Raw genomic sequence first — 15354 nt, 5'->3', positions numbered from 1 at the left:
AAGGTAGGTTTTGTGAATATGAAGGCCCTTTGGTTTGCTGAGCACACATGATGAATGTGGCTATGCAAATTTGGGGTAACATCTAGTAGGGTCACCTCTCTACATAACGGTGGGGAGAGAAACTTGAGATTTGGAATGCCATTTTGGAGGGAGGAGAGATGAACTAGACAGTCAGGCATTATGAGAGATGAGGGGCTAAGGAAAAAATGACGTAGTAGCAGTCCTGCTGATGAAGGATTCTGGAAAAAAGCAGAAAGTGCAAATAAAGGTTTTAGGTTGGTTGCTATGGAATGTAATGGCGTCCTTATGAAATCTTCAGTAAAGACGGGTCCCTATTGCTCCGAGGCAGAGTTTCTCTGTTGAGGGTGGTACTGCGCCCAGCAGCACTGGGAACAGGTGGGCTGGGTTTACATGCCACAGTGACTGCTTGGGGTGGGGCAGTACCGAGGGGCATTCCTGACTTGGTGGCTAGAATTGTGACAACAGTTGAGATGTCTTTGGCACAAGGCCAGCGGCACTCCCACTGGGAACACTGCTTTGGTGTGAGTGGATTGTTTTGGGAAACCTAAAAGATGCGTTGAGTTTTGCATCCAGGTTGATATTGGACAAAGAAACAGCACGCAGGAGCTAGAGGACAAAGAAACAGCTGACACCTGGGTTGCACCTGTGTTTAAGACTTTGATTATATCATAGCTACATCACTTAATGAGTCTTTAGAGCTTCTTTTGTTATAGCCCTCGGTTTATTTCTTCTTTGTCATCTGTTTCATAATACATTGTCATTTAAATTTTCTGCATTTTAGATTTCTTTTTTATTAGTTCTAATCTGCATATAAAATAGAGGTATTTTGCACTCCATTTGTACTCATTTGTCCACTATGAGGGGCCATTTTCTTTTTTGTTAGCACTATATTTTGGGATCCATTTGTGATCATTTATTATCTTCCCCATTTTTGTTTATTATTAAAAACATAACTATTGTTTAATAACACACTGAATTTCCTAAACTTAGACGTTGTTTGGTAATTAATTTAGGTAAACATAACTTGCACACAGTGTTCAGAATTTAGGCACTACGGTTTCCACATTTTTTTCTATTAATAATATACATGATCATTTCATAATTTCTTCCAAAGCTTGCCATTCCAATAGAAGTCCATCTCAGCAACTAGCTAACAAGGACATATTAGCTGGGCTCAGGCTGTAGGGTTTCTAATGTGGCTGTTGCCTGGGCTCGCTGAAGCTGGGAGACCTGGGTATTGGATGGAGGTGGGGCGGTCTCACATCATGTGAGCCACAGGCACTTCCTGTCTTTTAAGGACGTGGTCAACATACATGGGTCAGGTCTCATGTCATGTGTTGTGCGGGGGTTGACTGGGGTTATGGACAACTGGTTTTTCATTTCATACAAGGAAGGAGCAGTGACGGTTCAGACCTTTACTACAGTGTTGTTATCACGGACTGTTGAATGACAAATTGTTAAAAAAAATATCTATATATGTATATTTATTGCTTTTTAGGGAAAGAGGAAGTGAGAGAGAGAGAGAGAGAGAGAGAGAGAGAGAGAAACATCGACGAGAGAGAAACATCATTGATTGGCTGCCTCCTGTTTGCCCCCTACTGGGGATGGAGCCCGCAACCTGGGCATGTGCCCTGACCAGGAATCGAACCGGTGACCTCTTGGTTCCTGGGTCCATGCTCAACCGCTGAGCCCACACTGTCAGGCCCTGAATGACAAATTGTTAACGGAGGAGAGACGGCCTCATCTCCCCCAGTTGCTCGTGGAAGTAAGGTTCTGGGGGTACTGCTAGAATAAGAATTTATGGAGGCCCCCTCGGGAGGATGAGATATTGTAGAAAGCTTTACTTCCATGGAATTACACCCCTGGGTTTCCCAAGTCCCATCTCCTTTAGTCCAGTCATAGGAGAAGTGTAGCTGCGCTTCAGCAGCTCTCTCTCCCTTTCTGAAATCAATAAAAATATATTTTTTGAAAAAAGAAATGTTTCCATCTTTGTTCAGCCTTCCAACTACTCTCCCTGCGATAGTTAGCTTCTTCCCCACTTCTGTGCTTAGAGGGTTTGTACACACCTCTATGATAGCACCTCTTACACCGTGCAGCAATGTATTCTCGGGAGAGGATACAATTGTATCGTTGGGTGAGGCGGTGCACAATTTGCTTGAATCTTATTCATTTGGAACTCTTAGTTTTTGAAAAGCGTGGCGCAAAATTGGTACCAACTCATTAAATGTTTGTTGTATAAATAACTGAATGCGTGAGACTATGCAATAGCAGTAGGAATGGGCAGGAGAGGGGGATGGGGCCATTCCTGCAGTGCCAACAAAAAGTAAGCAGTCTTAAATATTTTTTTGGAATAGATAGGCTTGATATTAATATTAATAACAATGTTATTCAGTTGACTTGGACAAAATCCCTGGAGTAAAATTAATAATAGTGGCGGTTTATTGTGTGACTTATGTGCCAGGGGTTTTGTGTACATTACATTTAATCTTGCCCTGGCTGGTTAGAGCATAGGCCCTTGGACTGAAGGGTTGTGGGTTCGATTTCAGTCAAGGGCATGTAACTCCGTTGCAGGTTCGATCCCTGCTCCAGTTGGGGTGTGTTTGGGAGGCAACCAATCGATGTGTCTCTCTCACACAGATGTTTCTCTCTGTCTCTCCCCCTCCCTTCAACTGTCTCTAAAAATCAATGGAAAAAGTATCCTCGGGTGAGGATTAACACCAAAAAAAATTAATCTTTACTCCAGCCTGGCAATGAAAGTATGGTGGACATGTGATAACTCCACCCAATCCACCTTATTCTGGGGAATTAACATAAACGCCAGGGGGTGATTCTTTTGTTGTTGTTCTTGTTAATCCTCACCCAAACATGTTTTTCCATTGATTTTTATTTTTGTTAATCCTTACCCAAGGATATTTTTTCATTGATTTTTAGAGAGAGTGGAAGGGAGGAGGAGAGACAGAGAGAAATATCGATGTGAGATTGGTTGCCTCCCGCACACGCTCCATCAGTCCATGGGCCAATGCTCTATATCCACTGAGCCAAACTGGCTAGGGCCAGGGGATGATTCTTTAAGCCAATAATAGCAATTCCATCCTCCTCCACAGTGGCTAGTTCTGGGATGGGCAGGTCTGGGCCAATTAGAACCAGTAGGATAAAGCTTGCTGCCATGAGGAAGGATATGAGAACATGTGCTCTTTCTTGCTGGATGTGAATGGGGAGGTTTGTGACCCTGGCTGTTCCTGGCAGCTGTCTTGAGGACATGGAGGAGAGCAGAGCCAAGAAAATCCTAGACAAATGGGACCCAAGACTCTCATCCTTTCTAGCTTGAAGCTGACCTACCTCTGCATGTTCAGCCATGGGAGCTTTATGAGCAAAACGCGTATCTCTAATTCAGTCTGAGTGAGTTTCTGTTATTTTATCCAGTTACAGTGAGAAATCAAGACTTACGATAGCAATGTGTTCAATAACCGCAGCAGGTGCTAAGAGCTGGGATTCCACTCCCAAGGGTCTCATCCAAAAGCCTGTGCTCATCCCACTAAACTGAGCCAAGGAAGGACAAGCCAACCTGGCCTCAGTGCTGAGTTACCTGCTCACCTTCTGAGATGGCTTCTCTGGTACTTGCAGTTTCTACAGCCTAGAATATTCTATGCCTCCTCTCGTTGCTTAGCAAACTACAACATTTCTTTCAGGCCACAGCTTAAATAAATGCCACTTCTTTCTTTCTTTTCTTTTTTTTTTTTTTAAAACAGTGTTTATTTAAAAAATATATATCTATTTTAAGGAGAGGGAGAAAGTGATAAAAACATCAATAATGAGAGAGAGAGTCATCAATTGGCTGCCTCCTGCAGGACCCCACTGGGGACTTGAGCTTGAAAGCTCGACCTCCAGGTTCATGGGTCAATGCTCAACCACTGAGCACACCGACCAAGCTAAATGCCACTGTTTTAAAAAAATACATATATTTTTATTGATTTCAGAGAGGAAGGGAGAGGGAGAGATAGACAGAAACATCAACGATGAGGAGAATCATTGATTTGCTGCCTCTTGCACACCCCACACTGGGGATCCAACCCGCAACCCAGGCATATGTCCCAACCGGGAATCGAACAGTGACCTCCTGGTTCATAGGTCAACGCTCAACCACTGAGCCATGCCAGCTGGGCTAAATGTCACTTTAAAAAAAATTTTTTTTAAAAATTGATTTTAGAGAGGAAGGGAGAGGGGTAGATAGAAGCATCAACGATGAGAGAGAATTATTGATCGGCTGTCTCCTGCACGCCCCCTACTGGAGATCGAGCCCGCAACCCAGGCGTGCGCCGGTGGCCGGAATTGAACCTGGGGTCCTTCAGTTCGCAGCTCTATCCACGGAGCCAAACCGACTAGGGCTAAATGCCACTTTTTGATCACTTCCCCACCCCAGCCCTCAAGATTAGCTTAGACCCCTTGGCTATTAACTCTCATGGTGGTTTGTATTTTTCTTTCATGCTCCTATTACAACTATACCTGATTACGTATTGTACAACACTATTAATGTCTCTCTATTCCATAAGGGCACAAGTGTATCTGTTTTGCTCAGCACTCAATCCTCAGAACAGCTGTTGTCACTCAGCGGGCAACAATAAATATTTGATGAAAGAACAAGTGAAAGCTTTCTGTGGTCATGAGCTGCATCAGCAGTGACCTGCAGTTCTCCGAGATGGTCCTGGAACCCGCAGCAATAGCGTCACCTGGGAGCTTGTCAGGAATGTAAATGATTGGGCTCCACGCAGGCCTGCTGGCTTAGAAATTATGGGAGTGGGACTCAGAGGACGACAGGTTTTAACAGGCCCACCAGGCGGTTCTGATTCACGCTGGAGTTTGAAAGCCGCCGGGTTATACAGACTTGCTCCAGGCCACGCAGTAGGCACAGCCAGTCGCACCTCTGCTGCTAGGGGTTGTTTCCTGCTTCTATTTCTTTTTCATTTTTTAAAAAAATTATATTTATTTATTGATTTCAGAGAGGAAGGGAGAGGGAGAGAGATCTAGAAACATCAATGAGAGAAAATCATTGATCGGCTGCCTCCTGCACGCCCCCGGGGGTGGAGCCTGCAACCCAGGCATGCGCCCTTGGCCGGAATTGAACCTGGGACCCTTCAGTCCGCAGGCCCAGGCTCTATCCACTGAACCAGACCGACTAGGGCCCTGCTTCTATTTCTTAAAACCAACACTGTCACACGTCAAGCGGGTTGGAGGGGAACAGGGACCCCTCCCATTCTTTGCGGACCCGGAACCCAGGGCCTCTGCAGTGCCTTCTCCTCTGATCAGCTTCCCGCGGCTGACTCCGGGCTTTAGGTTTCGGTTTACGTTTCCCACCCCTCTCTTCCGTTTCCTCTCAGCCCCCGGGTTCGCCTTCCTCAAAGCCTCCCTCGTTTCTTACAATGATTCGCTGGCTTTTGACTGGCAGGGGCTGCGGCAGCCTCGGTGACTGCACCAGTCCTGGCAGCCACAGCAGCGTCGGGGCCACGGCAGGGCCACCCGCTCGCGGGCCGGACGGGTGCAGGCTGTGCGAGCGCAGAGGCCGCGAGCCCGGGACCTCCAGCCGGGGCGGGGCGCGCCAGAGCCGCTCCCTGCCGGTCTGCGGACGAACGAGCGGAGAAGCGAAAGAGAAAGCCCCGCTGTGCTAAGAAGGCAGGCGCGGCGCCCTTGACCAACATGGCGCCGGGCGCGGGGCGGGGCCGGGGCGGGGCCAGCGTGAGCCGTCAGGTGCGGCCCCGCCCCGCGCGCCCCGCCCCCCGCCCGATTCCGGATTGGTCCGGTTCCAGCGCCGCATCCCGGCGGCCGCGCCGTGGGGCCACGCCGGGCGCTCGCCACTTCCGGCGCGTTCGCTGGGGCTGTTGGCAGGGGCGGCCGCGCGCGCGAGCGGAGGACTCGGGGCGGACGCGTGAGGGATGCTCTGCGCGGCGGCGGTGGCCACCGTGTGGGCTGAGGCGGCGAGGACAGCGCGGGCCCCCGGGCCTCTCCCCTGAGCCGGCGCCGCGGGCCACGCCGCCGAGGCCACTTCAGCCTCCGCTCCTTCAGCCTCGGGGCCGGGCCCGCCGCCGCTCCTGAACGCGGCGCCGGGGAGCCCCTGCCTGGGCCCGGAGCCTCCCGTCGGGGGTCGGGCCCGGGTGGGGGGCCCCGCGCTGCCGCCCTCCGTGCCGGCCTCCGAGCCCCATTTCCTGCTTCTTCAGTTCACTTGGGGAGGGGCGGGCGGGTGTTGATGGATTGTCCGGGGTGTCCCCGATGAGGCGGGCCGGGGGGCCGCGCTCCGTGTAGAGGGTCCCCGCGGGCCCGAGTGGGGAAGCGGCTCTCTGTGCCTGGGTGGGGGACTTCCGAGTCTGCCGGGATCATGACCTGACTGTGCGGACGGACGGGACGTGTGCGGAGCCCGAGAGCCAGCTCACCTGAGCCGCCCCCTCCCCGGCCAGCATGGTAAGTGGGGTCCGCGCCCTTGCCCCCCCTGGGTGCGGGGCTGAGGGCGGGAGCGGGCCCGGGACTGCTGAGCCGTCGCTTCTCCCCGGGTGCGGATCTGGGCAGTGACATGCGTGCAGGGTGTGCAGCCCCGCTCGGGGCTCCCCTCCCCCCGGCCGCCTCTTGGACTGAGAGGGACCCGCAAGATCAGCAGGCACCACCCGATGTCTGCCTCTCCCAGCGTGCAGCTCGTCATGACAGTGGCCATCGTGTTTCTTTTTTTGAGGGCTTCGTCTGTGCCAGGCCCGGTGCTAAGCGATGGACAGGTGTTCTTGAATGAGCACACCGGCCCTCCTCCGAAGTGGGGAGACTGAGGCACGGAGCCAGCCCCAGGGCGCTCTGAAGCGACAGGGACGCGGTGTGAACCCAGGCAGTCCGGCTTCGTAGCCTCTGTGAGACGCAGCGCAGCCCGGTGTCGGGGTCGTGGGGGACCCAGGCCGCTGCTGTTGCCTTTTTGCTGTTGCCTACATGCTCTGGTCTTTTCGCTGGTGGTGCCTGGGAAACCACGCACCCTTCCCGATCCAGCTCAGAAGCCGCCTGTGCGGAAGATGTTTTCCATCGCCAGGCTCAGGACTCCCTCAGATTTGTTCAGCATTTATCATGTGTCTCCTGCAGAAGGCTTGGCTCCCTCCACGGTGAAATGGTCTGAACCTCTGTGTGCTCCATGGGGAGTGGGCGATGGCCCAGCCTGTGTGCGAGCACCTCCAGTGACAGAGTGTTTTTCAGGCTGCCCCCCTGCCAAGTTAGTGATTTCATTGAGAAAGAGATCGGGGACATCTATGATTCAGATGTTCAGATCGGCGGGATTGCAGATAATCAATGAGCCTGTGGGTGGTGTGTGCAGGTTCTGGGCATAGAAAGAAGACCTGAGGCATAGCCCTTGTCCTCATGGAGCCTACAGCCAGTCAGGTCCAACAACACACCATTCATGCCGAGCAGCTCCGTGTAGTAGATGCCATCCCGAGTACAGAGGCAGGTCAGTTATGCTCTCTGAGCCCCCCTTTCCTCATCTGTAAAAGGTAAGATTGGAATTCTCTAGTGAATAATCCAAAGGTATGAGATAGAACATTTAGTGAGTGATGAAAGTGGTGCTGAGTAGTCCTTCATTTATTCTTTTCAATGAAGTTTTTTGTGTTTTAAACTGTAAAATATATAGAACATGAAATTTGCCATTTTAACCAGTTTAAGTGTACAGTTTTGTAGTTTTAAGTACATTCACATTGCTGTGCATCCATCTCCAGAACTTTTTTCATCTTGCAAATCTGAAACTGTACTCATTAAACACTAATTCCCTTTCCGCTTCCCCAGCCCCTGGCGAGCACTAGTTTGCTTTCTGTCTCCTTTGACTACTCTAGGTCCCTCATATAAGTGAAGTCATACAGTATTTGTCTCTTGGTGACTGTCTTATTTCAGTTAGCACAATGTCCTTGAGGTTCATCCTTGTTGTAGCATGTGTCAGAATTTCCTTCCTTTTTAAGACTGAATAATACTCCATTGTGTGTATATACTATATTTTGTTTATCCACTCATCTGTTGATGGACACCTGGATTATTTCCACCTTTTGGCTACTGTGAGTAATGCTGCGCAGAACATGGGCATACAGATTTTTCAGTGAATTTTAAGTAGCCACTATATGCCAGACTCTAGGGAATGTCAGATGAATCAAGACAGACACATTCCTCCCCAGGGGACTTTGGGACCCCCCTGGGCAGAATTCCATTGGTTATTGACTAAACTAGCCAAGCAACCTTGTATTCAGGTTTCATTCTAATTGGTAACTAAGAGAGCATTGTAAAATGGCCATCTGTGAGCAATTAATTAGTAAAGTAGTAGTTGACTTTATAGTCCAGTCTGTACTCATAATTCATGATCACCATGTACATTTTTTTCTTGAAGTAAGTTTTGAGTCACATTTAAGAACATGGGGGTGGCCACAGTGTATGTGAGGTCAACCATCTAATTCCTTTCTGCATCACACCAGGGGTTCATCTGAGGTGTCCCAGGGGTCAAGGATGTAGGCAAAGCCGATCTTGTCCCCAAAATGCAAGGAAGCTGCTGCCTGGTTTGTGTGTTTCAGGAGGAGGGTCTTTTCCCTGGGATCACAGCTCTTTATTTATTCCAGGAACCTTTTCCTGTCCATTTCCTACTGACTTAACATTTTAACTTTTAAGAGTATTAGTTGTCATATGCTTGAGCCTTTGTAATATTTCTTTTTAAAACTTCAACTCTAATTAAGTTGAGAATGATATATGGCAAAACTAGCATTTATTTAATATCTGCTATAAGCTAGCTATTTTTCATGCATTCATTTTTCTTCAGGTCATTCAGTATCAGTTAACCACACCACCCTGCTAGGTTACACTATTGCCGTTACTACCAGAGGGAGAGATGAACAGACCTGCTGTCTGTAGGGTACCCATTTGGACCCAGGGTGATCTACTCCAAAGTTTGTGCTCTTTGCAGTACATGTGCTGCCTCATGTGGAAAGGTGATCGGGAATGTCATCCAACTGTATTTTCTTTGGTTTTGAGGTTGTGATTGGGGCTGGGGAGTATGGGAATCACTTCATTTTATTACTATTACTAGAGGCCTGGTGCACGAAATTTGTGCATGGGTGCAGTCCCTAGGCCTGGCTGGTGATCGAAGTGTGAGTGTCTGGTGTGGAAGGGCAGGTCCCAGCTGACCTCTGGGCTGTGGGCAGCAACCTGGGCTCCGGGGCCCCGCACGCCCCCTCTGCCCGAGTCACGGCACCCGAGTCCCCACGTGGAGATGTGGTGGGCGCGGCCTGATGCAGTGGGCCAGGGTGCAGCATGCGCCTCTGGGCTGTCCAGCGGCGCTGCATGGAAGCTGGGCAGGCAGCGCCGCTCTTTTTGCAGACCAGCTCCTTCATGAAGCCATGGGGAGCCCGACTGGCCCTTGCAGTCCTGGGACTGCAGCCGGCTCACCCAAAGAGGCTGCGCAGGTGTGGGGTGGGCTCCTTGTGAGTGCCCGGCACCTGAGTAGGGGGGTGGGGGGGAGGCTTTCTCTGCTCACAAGCCCTGGGAAGGATAGCAGGGGGAGTGAGAGCGAGCTTGGTGGACACCCCACATTCCCACTGCACCCTGGCAAGAGGATGCAGCCCTCCCCTCCGCTCCCCCATCTGGGCACCATGGGAGGTTGCCACCACCCACCCCCAGTGCCCCATCCCAGACCGGGGCTCTGCCCCAATCAGGCAGTCAGGGCCTGCTGGCTGCTGGTCGCTGTCTGTGAGGCGATCGGCCTCCTGCCAGACTCCCTCAGTGCCTGGGAGCCGGGGCGCCAGCCCTATCCCCCTGCTGCCACTGCTGGTTGCTGCTGCGGGGCGATTGGGCCCTCGCTTGTACCCGCCTTGGCCTGGTGCCGCCTGCTCACCTGCTCTACCATCCCGCCAGGGTACTGCTCTCGTCCGGGCCCATTGGTGATGGCAGCGCCTCCACTGCTGCCCACTGCCAGCGCCAAGTCGCTGATGCCCACCATGTTCTGCGCTGTCCCCTGGTGGTCAGCACACCTCATAGTGAGCTGTTGAACTCCTGGTAGAACAACTGCCCTAGGGGACAATTTGCATATTAGACTTTTATTATACAGGATTTTAAAAAAATACGTTTTTATTGATTTATTTTTAGAGAGAGGAAGGGAGAGAGATAGAAGCATCGAGATCGGCTGCCTCCCGCACACTCCCTACTGGGGATCAAGCCTGCAACCTGGATATGGGCCCTTACTGGGAAGCGGCTTCTTGGTGCATGGGATGTTGCTCAACCAAGTGAGCCACACTGGCTGGGCTGGGAATCGCTTTAAACTGTTTCTCTAGGATGGGGGAACAGATCTCGGTGTTTCTATCTTTCTCTCTTCCTCTCAGAGGTTCTGTAGTTAATCACAGGTAGTCTGTGAAACAGGTTAAATATCCAGAAATGACTTGCCCTAGCCCAGTGGTTGGCAAACTCATTAGTCACCAGAGCCAAATATCAACAGTACAACGATTGAAATTTCTTTAGAGAGCCAAATTTTTTAAACTTAAACTATATAGGTAGGTACATTGTTATTAACTTAATTAGGGTACTCCTAAGGCTTAGGAAGAGCCACACTCAAGGGGCCAAAGAGCCGCATGTGGCTCGCGAGCCCGTTTGCTGACCATGGCCCTAGTTGGTTTGGCTCAGTGGATAGAATTTTGATTACAGATTGAAAGGTCCTGGGTTTGATTCCAGTCAAGAACACATGTCCGGGTTGCGGGCTCGATTCCCAGTAGGGGGCGTGCAGGAGACAGCCCGTCAATGAGTTTCTCATCATTGATGTTTCTATCTCTCTCTCCCTCTCCCTTCCTCTCTGAAATCAATAAAAAAAATATTAAAAAATGACTTTAATAACTTTTGAAAAAATTACTACATGATATGGTTCAAGTGATGAAATTTGGTAAAGACAAAAAGCTCAGAGTGGTATAGAGAGTCATTCTCCACAGTAGGCCAGAGTTTTTTAGTGCCTTAGATTAGTCATTCATGAAATAATTTAAAAAAATGTACATTTTTAAATTGCTTTCAGAGAGAATGGGAGAGGGGGAGAGAGAGAAATATCAATGATGAGAGAGAATCATTGATTGCTGTCTCCTGCAGGCCCCCCACAGGGGATGGAGCCTGCAACCCAGACATGTGCCCTGACGGGAATTGAACCATGACTTCCTCGTTCATAGGTTGACGCTCAACCTCTGAACAGCACCAGGTGGGCTCATGAAATAATTTACTTCCTGCATCAAGCTTAAAATCCTAGGTATTGTGGTTTCTGTATAATATTATAGTTGATGTTTATAGGGCTTAGTATATGCCAGGCATTTTACATATATTAACTCTTTTATTCTTCCAAACAATGCTAGGAGGTAGAGGCTATTTTTATTTCCCATTTTATAGATGAGAACATTCAAGGCCCAGAGAGGTTAGGCAACTTCTCAAGGTCACACTGCAACCATGTGGTGGAACTGGGATTCAAGCCCAGGCAATGTGGCTCAGGAGCTTGTGCTCTTATTTTTAATAAGTATATTTTTATTGATTTCAGAGAGGAAGGGAGAGGGAGAGACAGAAACATAAATGATGAGTGAGAATCTTGGATCAGCTGCCTCCTGCATGCCCCCCACTGGGGATTGAGCCTGCAGCGTGGGCATGTGCCCTTGATTGGAATTGAACCCAGGACCCCTCAGTCCTGCAGGCCGACACTATCCGCTAAGCCACACCAGCCAGGGCAGGAGCCTGTGCTCTTAACTGTTAAACATTTACCCCAGAGGTAAAAGTTTATAATCCAGAGGGACACTTGACATTGCCCCTGCCCTCTAGGAGTCAGTTTAGTGAGGACAGTGGGACATATATTCTGATAATTATGAGACCTTGATAAGGGTGATTGCAGAAGAATGCATTGGTACAAAGGTAGCAGATCTGAGGGAGATTAACTGAGGAGAGGGGTCTGGGGAGGCTTCTCAGGAGGAATATTTGAGTCTTGAAGGATTGGGAAGAATGTGATAGTTGAACAAGGTAAAAAAGGGCCTTCCAAGTAGAAGTTGTTTGCAGATAGTTTTGAAGATAGATACATATATCAGTAAAGATAATAGAAAGTGATAGGTATGAAGGGAGAGTGGAGGAAGGAAAACATTTATTGAGTGCTTTGGGCTTTTAAGGGCTCTATATGAGTACATACATGTGGCACTTAAACACGTACTTTTTTGATCATCGTAAATACCCTTACTTTCTTTGCCAGCAGCTGCCCTATTTCTTTATTCCCCTTTGCAAAGAACTCCAGGAAAGAGTGGTCTCTAAGTGGTCATTTTCTATTCTCTGTTAAGTTCACCTGTCAAGGTCCCTCCCCACACCTTTCCTAAGTGCAATGGTTAGTTCTCAGTTCTCATCTTACATATCTGTCAGTAGCATTGAACAAGTTGAACACTCCCTCTTCTTGAAGTCTTCACTTGGCCTCCAGGACACTAGATGTGCTTTTGGTTTTCTTCCATCTCACTGGTTGTTTCTTCCTCATCTCATTGATCTTTGAACAGCTGGGGTACCCTAGGCCTCCGACCTAGTGAGTTCCTAGTTCAGACCTCTCCTCAGCAGCAGTTCTCATGTATGCAGCTGCCACTTGACATGCATGCTTGTTTGTCAGGCACTTCTAATGTAACATGTCTCAAACTCAACTCCTCATCTTCCCCTCTAAGTCTTTTCTACTCACAGCCTTCTCCATGGGCAGCTTCGTCTTTCCAGCTGCTTGTGCCAAAAAGTTGGAAGTCATCCTTGACCTTTCACACCCCGCATCTGATTGTATCAGGAAAGCAGATTGTTTTCTGCCTTTGAAATGTAGCCAGGATTTTATCGCTTCTTATTCCCTCCACTGGATTATGGATGTTGCCTCCTAACTGTTCTAGCTTCTGACTTAGCCTCTTTTAAATTAATTAATTAATTTTTTATTTATTTATTTTTTACTGTGGATACTATGTAATACAATAGTTAATGTTCATATGCTTTCAGCATAGTAACTCCAGTGCTTCTTTGAAAAATTGAAAGCAGTTCATGTCTTTGCTCTGTTCCCATAGCTCCTTATCTCAGTAGAGCAAAGCCAATAGCAGCCCTCATGTTCCGGCATGATCTACTGCGCCCTCTATATTCTGGCCTGTGGTTACATGCTGAACCCATCTACTACTCTCCCCGTGGCTCACTCTGTTCAACTACCTTGGCCTCCTTGCTGTTCTTCAAATTCCAGGTGTGTTCCTGCCTCAGGGCTTTGGCTTGGCTGTTGCCTCTGCTTGGACTGCACTGTCGCTTGCACGACAAGTTTGACCTTCCACAAACCTTCTCAGGAGACATCTTCCCAATAAGGCCTGCCCTTACCACCCTATTTAAAGTTATAATCCCACCCCAGAACTCCCAGTCCTTCATATCCTGCTCGAGATCTTTCTGTAGCATTTACAATTTGTAAACATTTTATATATTTAATGTTATTTCTGAAGTCTGTTTTTTTTTTTTTTTAAATCTCCTGCTAAAATATTAACTCCATAAAGCTAAGGATCTTTGCTTTGTTTACCTATGTATCTCAAGAGTCTAGAACAATTCTTGGCATGGTAGACAGTTAAATTGTGGCAGGAACGCTATGGAGGTCTTGGGTGTTCAAAGGGGGCTTTAGAGAGAGGGAGTAAGTTAGGTTCCCTATGATGAATAGAACTTGTTGTAGGAGGATATTTCAGAAGAGAAGGTGTAACTAAATGTGTAATGTGAAGGAAGACTGGTTTGGCCATGGTGGAGGCTTTTGTGAAGAAGTAGTTGGAGAGAAGGCTATAAAGGTAATTTATGGCTAGATTATGGAGGGCTTGCAGGACTGTTTTAGGGAGTCGGACTTCGCTTTTTGGCTGGTTTTTCCTTAAAGGAAAATTAATTTCTCTGCCATGTATAGGTTAGATTGGTTTGGGAAACTGGTTATGACACCATGCCTGAATGGATGTGCCAAGGGGCTGTCTTTGGATGTGGAATTAGGAGTGGAGAGGAAGAGTAGGAGAGTTGTCACTTAAAACTCTAATTCCAGACGCAGGGGATGAAGAAAGGGGAAAGTTCAAGCTGATTTAGGAAGCCTCTAACCTGGCAATTGGGATTAGTGGGAAATTTTAATTAATTGGTGATTTGGATTTGGTGGGGATAGAAGAGATGACAGATAAAGAAACTGACAGGAAGATGGCAGGAGATGGGACATGTGCTGATAAAATAAGGGATTTGGCGCTGTCTGTAGGTAGGTGGGCAGTTGCTGCTGTTGAATTGAAGCTAACCAGTATTGGTCATGACAAGGATCTTTATGATTTTAGGTAGTTGGATTGTGGACATACCTTGTCTAAGTCAAGGAAGATGTGACAGCACAGCCTGGGGTGAAGAGGGAGGGAATTCCTGAACATGTAGCCTCTGCTTTTTCAAATATGTTCCCTTTCCCTGTCAGGATTTATTCTACAACCACTGCAGACTGATTTTCTATTTTCACTGTGTTTGAAGATCACCTGTAACCTCTTTGTGCTGAATCCAACATGAATTAGCCTCTTTTCAGTCCTTATGTCATCTGACTTTTCTACTTGGCCTTTTTAAAAGATACATATATTTTTAAATTTATTTCAGAGAGGAAGGGAGAGGAAGGGAGAGATGATGAGAGAGAATCATTGATTGGCTGCCTCCTGCACACCTCACACTGGGGATTGAGCCTGCAACCTGGGCATGTGCCCTGACCGGAAATCAGACCATGACCTCCTGGTTCATAGGTCAATGCTCAACCACTGAGCCACACCGGCTGTGCTCTTGGCCTTTAACAACCACTGGTCTCCTTTCCTTTCCCTGAAACACTTCTTTTCCTTGGCTCCCTTGGCCTCCATGATATTACTCTCATGGTTCAGTATCCCTTGATTTTTTTTCTCATGGCTTTGGCTATGACCTGTGTACTAATGAGAACTCAGCCTTTCTCTCTAGCCCTGGAGATCCACGTGAGTGTCGTGTAGACATCTAATCAAACCTGTCTAACCAAATCCATCTCTTCCCTCAGGTTAGAGCCTGCTCCCCCACGTCCTAGTTCTGTTAATGACCTTACTCACAAAACGCTTAAAACACTGAGTCATCTTGAACTTCCCCTTCACCTTTAGTCCTCCCCTGTAGACCTGTTGATGCAACTGCTAACTTATCTGTGCTCTGACCCTTTCCTTTCCCTCCGTTCCATCCGCTTTGGTCAGGCCGTCGTTGTCTCTTGCTTTCACTGTGTTGTTCTGATAGCTTCCAGGTCTTCCTCCACTAGTCCATCTTCTGTATTCCTGCTCGAGCTACCTCATGGAACTCAGG

General features: G+C 48.4%; 1 protein-coding gene across 3 annotated transcripts in view; it reads left to right on the top strand.

Moving 5' to 3' along the window:
• Positions 1-5906: 5906 nt before the first annotated feature.
• XPO6 (exportin 6) overlaps positions 5907-15354 on the top strand; it is a 129920-nt gene continuing 120472 nt past the window's right edge. Inside the window, exon 1 of one of the 3 annotated variants that reach the window (XM_070413429.1) lies at positions 5907-6471. In XM_070413429.1, the coding sequence (XP_070269530.1) occupies positions 6469-6471 (3 nt within the window). In that variant the 5' untranslated portion in view covers positions 5907-6468. The remainder of the gene's footprint in view (positions 6472-15354) is intronic. The other 2 variants (XM_070413431.1, XM_070413430.1) reach the window with 2 other exon arrangements.

The sequence above is a fragment of the Myotis yumanensis genome, unplaced genomic scaffold, assembly GCF_028538775.1.
Source record: "Myotis yumanensis isolate MYYU_CA2020_CCGP unplaced genomic scaffold, mMyoYum1.0.hap1 SCAF_4, whole genome shotgun sequence".
NCBI classification, from domain to species: Eukaryota; Metazoa; Chordata; class Mammalia; order Chiroptera; family Vespertilionidae; genus Myotis; species Myotis yumanensis.
This window is presented reverse-complemented; position numbering and strand designations above follow the sequence as displayed.